This window comes from Falco naumanni, chromosome 3, assembly GCF_017639655.2.
Source record: "Falco naumanni isolate bFalNau1 chromosome 3, bFalNau1.pat, whole genome shotgun sequence".
NCBI classification, from domain to species: Eukaryota; Metazoa; Chordata; class Aves; order Falconiformes; family Falconidae; genus Falco; species Falco naumanni.
In genome coordinates this window covers 14282100-14296569 of record NC_054056.1, presented here as the reverse complement: position 1 = coordinate 14296569, position 14470 = coordinate 14282100, and the positions used below count along the sequence as shown (strand labels likewise).

Here is a 14470-nt window from a genome sequence, read left to right as displayed (position 1 = left end):
GCAAAATCAGTCTAGGTTCGCTTAAACTAATTTTTATCAGTAATACTACTTTTATCAGCTTGAGAAATGAACAGTCTCATTAAACTTTACTGGTCAATGGCTTTGGTTGAAACTTAGAGGAGTATTTCAGTGTGTAATAGTTTAAAGAAAGCTATGCCTTTGAATGAAGAATGGATACTGAGAAGGCTAAATAAGAGAGTGCATAAATTAGTGGAGTTCTAAAACATAAATCTCAGCCTCAAACCTACTTTTTATCACTGCTGATCTTGGAGGTGGGGGTCAGATTATATTTTTTAACCTTTATTAGTTCCAGTTTCTTCCTGATTGTTTCTTTTTAATGTTAACAGTGAAGCCTTGTCCCGCCTTCAGGCACTGCGCAATCAATTGTGTGCTGAACTGGAGGAAGAGGAGGATTTTGAGTTGAAAGTTGCTGTGACACTACAAGAAAACATGTAAGTGAGGGAATGAGAAACAGTCTGATGGGAATCAATCTTTATTGTGTTCTTCATATACTGTTTAATGGATTCAAAAGTTAATCACTACGGAAGTTGCTTGTAAATACTGAACTACATCGTTTGAGGTCATGTGAGGTTGACTGCAAAGCAGAGGATCTCAAGAGCAACTTTTAGCCTGAACAGTTCATTGCTTAGGAAACTGCTTGCTTGTGGCTCAGTCCTTGAGTTAGTTTTGCACACATAAATGAAGTTTTAGTTTTAGTTGAGTTGTCCATAAATTGTGGACCTAAACAGGTCTTATTTTAAATGGGAAATAAGCTGGATGAAAGTAACTCTGTCTGTGACATTGATCTCTGAATGAGCATAAATGCTTCTAATATATGCTTCTTAGTGGTTTTTTTTTAGGGCATAAAGAAAAAGATTTAAATTGAGAATGGAGACATTGTAGTGGTATTTTTATGCTAGGCTAGTATTGCTGTTTGTAATTGATTGTTCACACATACTAAATTACTTATATAAGACAGAATAAAACTGTTTTGTGGAAGGCAATGGGAGCGTGTGTTTATATTTTAGCACCAGAGGTACAACTACTAATGCCACTGCATCAAAGGAAGAACACAAGCATGAGCTTATGGATGTGGTTAACCACTTGGTTAACCAGGATACAGAGTGTTCTGCTGCAGTGTTGTATAATAGCTTATAAAGGCTTGACTCATTTATTGTGTGATTAGCAATAACTATTAATCGGTTCATACGTATCCCTATCATATCGAAATTCCTTCAACAAAGCATAGAAGAATAAAAGCTATGGCCTGTCCCTGAAGTTATTTACTGTTGAAGAAAAAGCTATTTTTCTAATTTTTCTTGTTGTCTTATTTTTTCTGGGTGAATGTAAATTTAAGAAAGAGAGCCTTGAGCTTTAATTTGTTTTTACTTTTTTGCTTACTGATATTTTTGATATCTTTAAAATGAGATATGCTGTTAGATATGAGCCTTAGTCTGAAAGGTACAATACCTGTGTCAGTAACAAGGTATGATTTACAATATAATTTAAAGAAATAAATTAAAACATGGATATATTTTCGATTTTATCTTTTATTTTATTTATTTTATGTAGAGCCTTAGCTACTCGATAGTCTCAAGTAAGTGAAAGAATGTCAGTATTTCAGTGAAAGCAGCTCATGCTTTGTTTTAAAGGCTTGAGATGTGGCAGATAGAAACTGAGCAGGGACAATATGAAATCCTCCATGAACAACTTAAAAAAGATGAGGAGGAGCTAGAGATGCAATACCAAGAACGAGCAAAGGTGCGGATTTGGAAGGAAGAAATAGCAGCACTGCAAGCAGAAGAAAATCGGCGGGCTAGAGCAAAGTAAGCATCTATAAGCCTCTGCTTCCTTTCTCCAAATTACTTTTAGCCAGCTCACTATTTCAGGTGTTGAGAAGATGAGCTAATTTAAATAATATCCAAAAATAGTGATATTGTGTTTCTTAGCTGCATGTTGCTTCAGAAGCATGAGGAAACATAATTAAAGTAAAAATTGCCCACAGTCTCGCAGTTCTGCAGGCAAAGATTTCTGATCTATGAAAATAAACTTGCTAAACACAAAAACTGTGAATGCTTTTTGTCTAAGGAAATGAAGTTGCTGGATCAGACTAACTGCATGTGTCTGCATTGTTGTTGGCCACCAGCACCTTCTGAACCTATGGTGAGGTTCATCGAGATTTCTTGGAGAGAAAGCGAACACTAGTTTAGAAATTTGTCTAAAATGTCTAAAAAAATTTGTCTACATATAAAACCACTTGGTTTTGTGAAAACAGGAGGGGAGGGGGAGGGGGGGAAGTTGGCGGAGATTAGTCTCCTTGTTTCAGCACATATTAATAATCTCCCCACCCCCACCCTTAGATGTCATTGTGTTGGAATTAAGGTTTCCTTAGTCCTGCTGCAATTGTTGGTTTGCTTGTGTTTTTGTAGAAAAGAAGAGGAAGCCCAGAAAAAATATCAAGAAAGGCATAAAAAAATACTTGAAGATGCCAAAAGGAACCATGAAAAAGCAGTCCGTTTCCTCAGAGAAAGCATAGCAAGGTTATTGTTTATTCTGTTATTGTATACATTCTCTGGTGTGCAATAGTTTATCCTTCAGTCTTTGAAATATAGTCATTTCTCTGCTAGGTGTGTCTTCCGTTACACTTGGAAATCTTCTGCCATGAAGCATTCACTTAGTGGCAGTGAAGCAATCAAATTTTGCATGGCACAAAAGGACTTGGAAAGCTGATGATCCACTTACTGCACTAGTGTAGTCTTCAGGGTCCCTGTAGCTGAAGGGACAGCCTTTTTGATGAGATGCAGAGGGGTCTGACTGCTTGCAGGCATTGATAACGATTTGAAACATTTCATATATATTTATGTCATTAACTGAACTGTTTCTGAAGTAGTATAACTAAATTCCAGGTTTCAAACCTGCTCTCTGCTGTTGTATATTCCCTCTGAAATGTGGTAAAAAAGCTTTCTTGCAGCCTGGTGAAATTGGTTGATAGGCCATTTCTTTGTGCTCCTGTTCTTTTCTGGTTGATGGTTGTTGTGGTTTAACCTCAGCCGGCAGCCAAGCACCGCGCAGCTGCTCGCTCACTCCCCCTCACCCAGAGGGACGGGGGGAGAATAAGAAAAGAACGTAAAGCTCGAGGGTTGAGACAGGAACAATTTAATAGGTGAAGCAAAAGCTGCACACACAAGCAAAGCAAAAGAAGGAATTCATTCCCCACTTCCCATGGGCAGGCAGGTGTTCAGCCATCCCCAGGAGAGCAGGGCTCCATCACGTGTACCAGTTACTCAGGAAGACAAATGCCATAATGCCTGATGTCCCCCCCGTCCTCCTTCTTCCCCCAGTTTATATATTCAGCATGATGCCATATGGTATGGAATAGCCCTTTGGCTAGTTCAGGTCACCTGTCCTGGCTGTGTCCCCTCCCCATGTCCTGTCCTGTGCCCTTCCAGCCCTCTCGCTGGCAGGGCCCATGAAACTGACTTAGTATAAGCATTACCCAGCAACAACTGAAAACATCAGTGTGCTACCAGCATTGTTCTCATACCACATCCAAAAGGCAGTGCTGCACCAGCTACTAAGAAGAAAATTAACTCTACCCCAGCTGAACCCAGGACAATGGTAAATTAAATGTTCTCTTCATGGGTTTATGTTTATATAATTACTGCGCTGTTGAATTATTTTGCTACTAAAGAAACTGTGAAGCTTTGTTACTTACTTTTACTTGTATGCTAGCACTTCATTGAAAAAGGTGATGTAAATAATTGTACTGTTTCTGTGATGGTTTATTTTTCATTAGATGGCATGTGAGACTTAATAATTGAAAACAAACAACCAAATAGAAACAAACCATTTTTTTTCCCCTGGGTAATGTATCAAATATATTGATCTTACTAGGTTTTTTTCTAGTTTACCTGGAATACTCTCAGGCTTGATTCATGCCCACATATTTCTAGCTTTTGGAGTTCCTAGGGTTTATTTTTAACGTGGATACAAGTGGTTGGCTCATATAAAGTTCGCTATGTAATTGTTTAGATAATGGTTATATGAGCAACACCTGAATTCTTTATTTTAGCAACTAGACATATGTCATAATGTGGAACACATTCTTCATATTCAAAATTTAAAAAAAAAAAAAAAAAAGTTGTTGAGCAAACTAGTTGAAAGCCTGTTGGCACTTGCGACTTGAGCGGTACCGTATATAGAAGAGTCTTCCAACTGTTCCGCTGTACCCACACCCAGTATCATAGTAAACACAGAGGCTTACAGGAAGAATGTTTGGTGACATCGACAATTACTACTTGTCAGGTTAAACATTCTAATACTAAAAGCTTTCCAGGATATGAGCCTGAAAGATTTTACTTTGCTTACAGAATTCATGAAAAAAATGCAAAGGAAGAAGTGAAAACTCAGGAGCATATGGAGAGAAGGATACAAGCTGTGCTTTCCCTGAAAAACAGCCTAACTTCCAACAGGGTACTGCTGCTGTGGCTTGCATGGGGAGTGAAGGAACTGGCTTGTTAGACTGCTAGGTTTTAATGCACGTAATTTGAGTTTTTGTTGCAGAATTGCGTGATGCTGTCAGATCACTGACCAAATCCCTTGAAACTGGGGAGAATTTAACTATAGGAGTAATGGTGCTAGATTTGTATGGGCAGATTTTGACACTTCTACTTAGAGAGCTGATTCTGTCAACAATCTAGCTGTTCTGGTAGGGTGACTCTTCAAAATAATGCAAACTACAAGTTCTCTGAAACCCAGCCAGAAGCATTTCTAGTTATTTGAATCCCAGTGCAACTATGCTTCATACAGAAGAAAACCAGTTACTTAAGAATTTAAATAATGTAAACTAAGAATTTCTGAGCTGTGCTACTTTGCTTTTCTACTTATGTTCTGTAAAATCTGAAGGAATTACATTTATTTAATACTGGTTTGTTTAGAACTGTATCTTTCCGCATTGCTTCATGGAGTAGCATTTCAGAGGCAGGCTAGGAGCGTAAAGAAGTAGCCCTGACCTAGGCAGAGCTTTCTGCATCTCAGCACACCATGAGTACCGTGTGTATTAAAGTTCTACTTCAGGGAAATCTACCATGAATTCATACTTAGATAAGGAGACCAACACTAGATTCTGGTTTATATTCTTTAATATATGAATCAAATACTAAACTGGTTTGTGTGGCTTCATAGGAAAAACTCCAAACTCTTCAGGCTTTGAAGAAAGCAATGGCCTTTGAGGCAAAGAGGCAGGAGATGGAAATGAGGGAAGCTGTCCTAGCAGAAGGAGGCAATGTTGCCAAGGAAATTTTCCTCCATAAACGACAGCTAGAGCATGAAAAAGAGGAACAGTAAGTATCCCTATCTATCTCAAACTCTCAGCTGCCTACTGATGCTCATGCAGGAATATATTTGAGCTCTTAATCAGATTCTGAAAACATAAGATTTACGATACTGTCTCAAGGGAGTGAACTCATGCTTATACTCTGGATGTGTGATATTTGTATAGTCTGTTCTAAGCGACTTGAACTTCTAGCTTAGGTGTGTTATTCAGAGAACCAAAGTTAGGAGCCCATGTTCTATCAGTAGTGCAAAGAAGATAAACTGCTTCAGGAGGGGAATTCAGTGAATCTAAACTGGATGCCCGAAGTAACTGTACTTCTGCATTTCCTGAACGCTGTCCCTACAGAAACTGAATAGCTTTCATAGGCTTTTAGAGACAGTCTCTGGAAGATTGCACTGCAGTAGAAGCAAGGTAGTCTTCATGCTTTTTCTGATTGAAAGTACTCGTCTGCCTGTGTAACAAAGTTGATAGGAATGTGCCTGTACGTCATCTGCTCCAGTAAAAAGCATAATTATTGTTTTTAACCACTCATGAAGATGAATTTGAGCTAAGACACCAAACAGAGGATGGCCGAGATACGCATTTCTGCATGCTGGCTTTGCTACAAGGGCAGTAAACTGTAGCAAATGTTAGAGGTTTAATAAAGGTCCAGTAAGTCCTAAGTTTTGATTAAATAAAGCTTCAGTTTTGACAGCTGCGTAACACCACCTCTGCTATCCCTAAATATGTTCTAAAAAGCATATTAATAAAATAATCGTATGAGTTTGTAGAGATCTGCTGGAAATACCCAACTCTTAAGTTTAATCCTTTTCACCTTGCTTTCTGCCTTTCACTGTTTCCCTTTGCAGGCCAAGGGAGATCACAGTTTGTTAGTCTTAACGTTAGCTGTGTCGTGTTCCTCATAGCAGTTCTCTTCTAATTTCAGCTACTATCCTCCTAATCTGCTGAGGAACTGCTTAGTTATTTCTCCCAGGGCTCTGCCATTCTCCTCTCCTGTGAAGGGATGTTCTCAGTTTTCTCTGAGTAGATTTCAGCCTGAACATATATTTCTGAATTATTTGCAAAATAAAATAATTCTTTAGTCATTAAAACCATTATGCCATTAATTTGTATATCACCTACAAAAAGATTTGTAAAGCCAAGAACTGATAGGAAGAGTGGATGGCTTTTTACTTAAGGCACTTAGCACTGGGAGTCAGTATACTGCTCCTATGTCTTTGTATCCGTGATTTAACTTCCTTGTACTGCGATTTTGCAAAAACACATTACAAATAGGATGCCATTTATCTGCTGCAATGGGACATTATGAGGCTACATTCAGACATTAAAGTGCTTCAGTAGCTAGTAGCCTGTATTTAAATGAGAGGTGATATTTTCTTTGCTCCTGTTTAGAATCAGTAATTATTTATATGGATTACTTGAAGAGGTGAAGGTCTATATTAAAACTGATCATTAGTGTGGGTAATATTTGTTGCAGAAAATTGTGTACTAAACTGCTGGTATTAAAACTGAGATTAAATTATCTACTGTCACTTTTGTCATGCTACGCAGTGTGTCATGGAATTTGTAGTTGTACATAGCTTTGAATTCATATCTTCCAAGTTCAGTATTTATGTCCTTATCTTAAAATATTCTTCCTTTCTTTATTAAATCCAGTGGATTTCAGATAGGCAGTTTTCTTTAAATAGCTGACAGGGTTAGGAAAAGTATTTAAACCCTTTGTTTTTCAGTAGCGGTGACTGGTATGCTTTGTCAACTCCTCAACTTCTAAAACACTGTAATTGAGTATATTTAGTCTGCAAAAATGTATAAATAGCCTCTAAATCACCTGTTGTCTTTGCACAAATTACCAATGCACCCAATTTAAAGACTTGCTCTTTAGCTTAAAGGCTCAAAAGAAACTGGACTGCAGTGAATATTATTAATAGCAACCATAGTTGGTTTAATATTTCTTACAACATTACAGAGCTTTTAGAAAACGGCAAAAGTCAAGAAAAATTGAGATTGTTTCTCGAATTTTGCAAGAAGAAGCTTCTATTTGCAAGCAGAAAAGAAGTCAGTCCTGTACTAAGGCAATTAAGGGTAGTGGTAAACTTGAGGATTCTTCACTGTGGAGAACGCAAACATGGCGATATATCGAGAAGACCTGTAAACACTCAGCTGGAGCAGTATCACAGGTAAACAAAGGCCTAAGAATTACCTGTCTTTAGGTGTACTTTTTGTCAGAGGTGCAGGTCAGTGAATTCTCTTGTCTCTGAATAGCAGAGCCTACAACTAAACACCGGATAGTACAGAACAAGTGGGTGGTCATTTCTCCCCTAGATCTCTTAATGACCGTTAGTCTCCCTCGTCTTGCTTGTTGATGCTTATATGAATAAAGAGGTGTGGGGAGGTTTGTAAGAAGACGTGAATTTTCAGACACATGAATCGCAAGAGGCATCAAAAGCCATGCAGAGTACCATCACTTCCTATTTAATTACCTTCATCCCTGAGTAAGGATTCAGATGAGTTTGTGAGCACACGAGAAATGTTTCAACTGTATTACAAAGGAGACCAGGGTTCTCTCTAGACATAAGCGGTCTGGATAGTTCGTTGGTTTTTATCTTCGCAGTATTCCAGGGAGTACTGGCTTGGAAAATGAAAGTGAATGGAGGTGAAATGATGGAATTTAATTCCCTGATGAAACTAGTGGCCTCATGCAATCTTTAGGTATTTAAAAGAAAAGAGGTGGGGAGGGAGGTGTTGGTAGAAATAGTCATACTACAACGAAACAATAAAGCCCTTGGTTATCACATGATATACAAAACATTAAAAAACTGCAGTCAGTGTTCTCATGCCTGGGGACTGGTTTCTAGCCTCCTACAGTATACAGTTAACAGCGTACAGATGCTTTTAACGTAAGATTTTGTTTGTATTCGGTGTTTTAAGAAAGGATTGACCTAAGTTGTCATCCTTGGCCTCTGAGCTTTATACACCTGTCATTTTTGTGTTAAAAGAGCTCATAAACTGTTAACTGTTGAGGTAACTGTCCTTTAGTAGTAATTTTTAACTGTATCTTCAAAACTTACGGTCTTTCACAGAAGTCATGGCACTCTCCACTAGCTTGTTCCTCAGCGGGTGAGAGAACTGCTTCTGTAGGAGAGAATTCTGAAGAAATACCCCATGACGTGCTCTGTGAAAGTGATGACGATGAGAAAGAGAGGGACAAAACTCTACTAGAACCTGAGTTCCCAGGACTTTGGGATCAGGAATGTGACTTGCACAAGGTAAAAGTTGTGATATCTTGTACTAGAAATAATAACAGGCAAAGAAAAGCATACCTTCTAGCAAAGTAGTAGTATTCTATACTCTAAACAGAAGTAAATAATATACTTAATACTCTTATAAAGTGGAGTATAATATAAAATAATATAAAATACTCTTATACAGTGGAACTGTGAAGTTAAAATCCTAAATGTGATTCAAAGGTATACTTGCATGTACTGCTTTTTCTGAGATGTAGAAGACATTTAAGAGCAGACTTTGTAATCAATCAAAAAGAAATAATGTCAGTACATACTTTCATGGAAGAAGTGCTGGACCATAACTGAAATGATAACCACAGAATCACTTAGGTTGGGAAAGATCTTTGAGATCATCAAGTCTAACCGTTACCCCAGCACTGCCAAGCCCACCGCTTAACCATGTCCCTGAGCACCACATCTACGCATTTTGTTTTAACAACTCCAGGGATGGTGATTCCGCCACCTCCCTGGGCAGCCTGTGCCAGTGCTTTACCACCCTTTCAGTTGAAAAAAAATTTGCTAATATCCGATCTAACCGTCCCCTGGTGCAACTTGAGGCTGTTTCCTATTGTCCTGTCACTTGTTATCTGGGGGAAGAGACTGACCCCCAGGTAGTTGTAGAGAGCAATAACGCCCCCCCTGCGTCTCCTCTTCTCCAGGCTAAGCAACCCCAGTTCTCTCGGCCGCTTCTCATAGGACTTATGCTCCAGAACCTTCACCAGCTTAGCTGCCATGTTGCAGTGAAGTTAGCTGATTTTTTCTGAATGAGTATTTGTTTAAGAAGTTGAGGGAGAAAAAAATCCTTTAAGTGCACAAGATCTAATGCTGCCTTTAAAAACACTATGTCATAGTGTTGGGTGATAAGCTACAGAACAGACAGCTGAGAGTAAAATTCTTCATATGGAAGCTGGGAGGCTGAATTTGATCTGGAGAGAAACAGATAAAGGCTGGCCAGATCCTAAAAGATTCCATTCTGCAGACTTTTCTACTTGGAGCTACAGATTCTGTGATCACACTTACAGTCATGGTGTTTTTTATCGATGTTCCTTATTAGATATCCAAAGAAGAAATGGTTCCAAAGCAGCTGGCTACAAGTGTAGTGAAAGAAGAACTTTTTGACAAAAAAAGGGAGAAATTCCAAACTGGAGTTTTTCACAAGCAAATAGTGTCTGGTCGTGAACGTAAGGGATGTACTTTCTATAGTAAACCAAGCTGCATTCATTTTAAGGTTAGTGACCGTTCTGTGTGGGATCTATAAAGATGATGTATGTGTCTACTGTATGTACATAGCAATGTCTTGATCAAAAGTCTGTTGCATGGGAAGGAAAAGAAAATATAATACTTCTTGTCTTTGATAGGTCTTTAGTCAAACCTGAGACAGTATTTGCCTTTTTATCTAGCAATCTCTTTAAGTTACAATCAGGTTAAATAAACTACTTAGTTTCACTACTTAGTTCTAAATTATAAAATACTTCCTTTACTTAGGGGAATTTAAATACTGCCAGAAAGATGAGCAAATAATGAAACAGCTTGTTAGGCTGTGTTCTGTTGTTGTTTGGTTGGGTTTTTTTTAAGCGCAGCCTAACTGTTACTTAGGTATTGTTTGTATATACAATATGACTATTAAAAAATGCCCTTGAAGTCATGACTATGACCCAGTCAAGATTTCAGTTTGCAAGCGACCATCATATCGTACTGGTCATGAGGAAAGTGAGCTGCAGTATATCTGTATTGTAATTAACAAGTGTACTGTGAGAAAGTATAACACTCTGCCTAGTCCTCTATACTTGAAAAGGTTGCTAGTATGGCACATCAGACAAACCTTTTGTGTCAGAGAAACGTGCTGCCAGGCAGCCCACGAGACTCATCTACGTGTTAGTGATGTGCCCAGCTGTACAGCTTTCCTGGCGTTCTGGTTTGATGAGGTTTGATGAGCTGGGAACCTGTGCCTTGCACAGAAACAGCAGACCTCTGTCAGAAGACGGTGACACCCAGCTCTTTGTTTCAAAAATCTGTGTTGCCTTTGCTACACACAGTCTAAATTGTTAACTTGGTTAGTCCACACATGTGACTTGACATCTTTGACGTTCACTGCAGGAAAAGACAGAGCAGCTTGGTGTGTTAGCTGCGCACCAATGCAAGTGATGTGCCCCAGCCATGAAGCGTGAGTTCCTGGCTCTGTAGGCTGTGTGTTTTACAAGGGTTTGTTTGGAGCCAGGCAGGGCTTCATGGGTTTAGATAATACTTTGCACACAGGCCAAGGGTCCCAATAGGGACTGTGGGCACAGCTGTGGTGAAAGCAGTTGGTTTTGTCATGATGTGTGTAAACGCTACTTCCTGTAACTCACACCACCTGATATGTTTGGTGTTCCAAGGATTTTGATGTTGGTCAAATCTACAAAAAGAAGATAGCTTTGATAAACGCATCCTACAGTGTTAATTCCTGCAGACTAGTGGGAATCAGTGAATGGCTCAAGGACTTCATCAGTATTCAGTAAGTAAAATTAACTGTAGACTAGTTGCTTTTTTTACCTTTGTACCACAGCAGATGTAAGCAAATTCTGTAGCATATTAAATAATTTCAGTAGACACATCTAAATTACTAGATTCCATTCTTGTGTGACGAGGAAAGAAACTGTGTCTCCAAGCTGAGGAGCAAGAGGCTTACTGAGCCTCAGCTGCATGTCGTTGGTTTCTGTAGCGGTGATAGGAAGGGACCAGCCCCTAATCTGTGGAAAGCAATAGGGACCTGTGGCAGCTACCAGCCCTGAACAAGTAGAAAGCTTTTTTCAAAAATGTCAGAACATTTTAAAAAGGACCTCTTCATTGGTACAAAGAAGTAAAAGAGGACCCAAGCTTCTTTCTAGGCCACCACAAGGGCCTTTAAACCCAGGCAAACCTCTCAGCAGCTGCCATCCTTCGGTGCATGATTCACAGAATTTCTAGATGACTGCTGAAGTTTGTGTGTAAGGAAGCTGATGAAATCAAGGAAGCAGTCTGTGGGCAAAGAGCACTTAAGTTCAAATCCTGTGGTCTTGGGAAAGAACATTCATATAATCCTGATGACAGGTTATATAACGAAGTACTCCATCCAGTTGGGAGAAGTTGCAAATTAATCTCAGTTTAACTATATAAATGATTTTATTTGGCTGTTAATAAATAAATAAAAGGAAATATCCACAAAATATTGCTTTCTAAGAATAATTCAGGCACTAGCTTTCTCTGGAGATACTCCAAGTCTTCAACAATGTAAAGTATTACTTTCCACAACTTGTCTTTACCTGAAAAGTGAGTCAAGAAAATAAAATATATACTTGGAACTCTGTGAAATGAAAAGAAAGAAAGATTTTAGTCTAGCCTAAAAATGAAAAACTGCCAAAGCTCTTGTTTGTGTGTAAGTGAACCTTATTGACAAATAGGAGACATCAGAGTGAATTAATTTGGCTTACATAAAAAGTTTACATAAAGACTTCAATTCTTATCGCTGACTGACCTGAAGAAACCAATTCTGTTTAATTATATCCCGGTGAAATAAATAAGCTGTATTACCCCAGTAACTGATTTCATACTCCAGGGATCATTTTCCAGCTCACTACCCACTGCCACTTTGTAGTGCTAGATTGCACTTGGAATTTCCAGCTTGCTCGATGAGAAAAATTACAGTGCATAGTTAAGCTGTTGCCTGCCCTCTTGGTCCCTGTAAGAGTACACTGGGATGTGAAGATGCTACAGTTCTTGACTGAAGGGAATCACTGGAGAGCTGTAAGGTCTGAATCCAGCTGCTGTAGGAGATCTTGGTAGAGATGGTTAGCACTTCAGTCACAGGCTGATGGAGGTGCGTAATTGACCACAATACAGCAGAGCACTTAAGCTTTTAAACTTGCTCGGGTCCTTGGCCGAGTATGAATGTAGTTTTTTTCTCCTTTTGAAATCAGGTATGTAGGTTTAATTTGGACTGACTTACAATAAATTTAATTTCTATTACAAAGCCTGAAGCTAACTAATCTTCTGACAAAATGAGAGGGGTTTCAGGCTCTCAAAGACCGATTTATTAGGTGATTTTTTTCTCATTTAGTGTGTTGGACAATTCAATATTTTAAATCTGCACCTTGGATTTGTGACCAAAAATGAAAGAACACTTTCTGGAAGGCCTAGGTCTTTCCTTGATATAATTGCCTTTCAAAGTACTCTCCAAAGACAAATGAAACTCTACGTATTGTGAATAGAAAGAGTCAATGATTCTTCAATGTCTGAGGGATGAATTCATGTTTTTTCAAGTAAATTGGACATCCATACATTTGTCAGATAGATAGATAGATAGCAAAAATAACATATAGATCTTATTAACCTTTGTCATATTATTAATAATTTGAAGAGCACAGATCAGATTTGCAGACACTGTCCTTACACTGTATAATGATTATCTTTTCTCTGGTAGAACCATACATAAATTGTTTGTCACAAAACAGTTTTACCAAGCTTTTTGAAAATGCTCAGTACATCTAAGCTGCCATGGTATCAGTTGTCCTCTGCATCATTTGCACAGGTAGTTGTAGACTTACTACTTGAGAACTGTTTAGTGACAGATGTTACATTTGCTAATAAAAGACTATATTCTAATGGTTAAAATGAGCATTATTACATCCTCATGCAATGAGGGTCTATTCTTAGCATAGTGGTTCTCTGTGTGTTTGTGTGTTTGGCAGCCTGTGCTCTAAATCATAAATATTTTATCAAGGTAACGTTTGAAATAAAGGAGCTATTCCTTAGAGTCTTTCTCAGGGGAAACTGCTAGTGACCTGTTCTGAAGGTCACTATACAGATGCTTATTTTCCTGTTCACATTTTAAGCTCCTGAACTCTGAACAGCGTTTCCCCTTTCTGTTTAAAAATGTTTCATCTTGCTTTTGTTTTGGTTTTCATTTTGTTTTGCTAAAATTGTTTCAGTGTTTCACTTTGATTAGGTATACCCACGGCTAACAACTTTTTATCTATTTTGTCTTATCTTCCTTTCTGTTTCCGTCAGGCAGAACAGGTCTCCAGTCATGCCTTGATAATTTCATTTAGAGTGCAGCTGTGAGATTTTTTGTCTTCTGATGGGCATTTTGCTTGCATCACAGAGACCGTGAAATGAGGCATTGAAATGAGTGACAGTTTCTATTCAAGATAATTTTGATACAGTTTGCAGTGAGCAGCACATTCTCTAATTGTTTGCAGCTACCTTCTGGGTTTTTTTCCCCACTTAATTTCCTGTTTGGACAGGGGAGATGTTACAGAGCAACGCTCAATGGGTGACAGGAGAAGCTTCCTCGCTGTTTGAATAGGCGATTGGGCCACCCTGTTCTTGGTGATATTACCAAGCCTCAGCTTCACCTGTTTGCCTACAGGCTCTTTGTCTGTAGCACGAAGGCAGTAAGTCTTGCCTTTTAAAAGCACTTGTAAGGCTTTCTGAGTAAAGCCTCGATAAAGAGTCAGCCTTTGTAGTCTTACAATTGCAGCAGGGTTCTATAGCTTTTCATTAATCTGTCACTCATTCTGACTTTTCCAAGTAATTAATCCAAGTGGGGGGGGAAAAAATAGATCTGCTATTGTTACCAGAGTAGGAGCTGGATGTTTCATACATAGCTTTAATTTGGAGTTTTATGTTAATTATCTCCACAGTTTTGACCCACCCGGCAAAATGTCTGCTGGAATGTCCTGTGAATTAGTGGTAACATTTAAGCCAATGGTAAGTGTACCAGAGTGCTAAGTTACACAATTATGAGAATCCTAGTATAATCCAGCAGTCTGATTAAAAGCATCATTAATTTAATTTCTTAACTGTTAACAAGGAAACGACATTCCTAGGCAAG

At 38.6% G+C, this 14470-nt stretch overlaps 1 protein-coding gene across 1 annotated transcript in view; it reads left to right on the top strand.

The window, feature by feature from the left end:
* Positions 1-14470, top strand: part of CFAP74 (cilia and flagella associated protein 74) — a 92214-nt gene that overhangs the window by 47973 nt on the left and 29771 nt on the right. The window contains exons 7-16 of the mRNA XM_040587941.1: positions 348-452; positions 1653-1826; positions 2430-2540; positions 4371-4473; positions 5185-5342; positions 7302-7512; positions 8416-8601; positions 9674-9847; positions 10995-11113; positions 14280-14346. Of these exons, the coding sequence (XP_040443875.1) occupies positions 348-452; positions 1653-1826; positions 2430-2540; positions 4371-4473; positions 5185-5342; positions 7302-7512; positions 8416-8601; positions 9674-9847; positions 10995-11113; positions 14280-14346 (1408 nt within the window). The remainder of the gene's footprint in view (positions 1-347; positions 453-1652; positions 1827-2429; positions 2541-4370; positions 4474-5184; positions 5343-7301; positions 7513-8415; positions 8602-9673; positions 9848-10994; positions 11114-14279; positions 14347-14470) is intronic.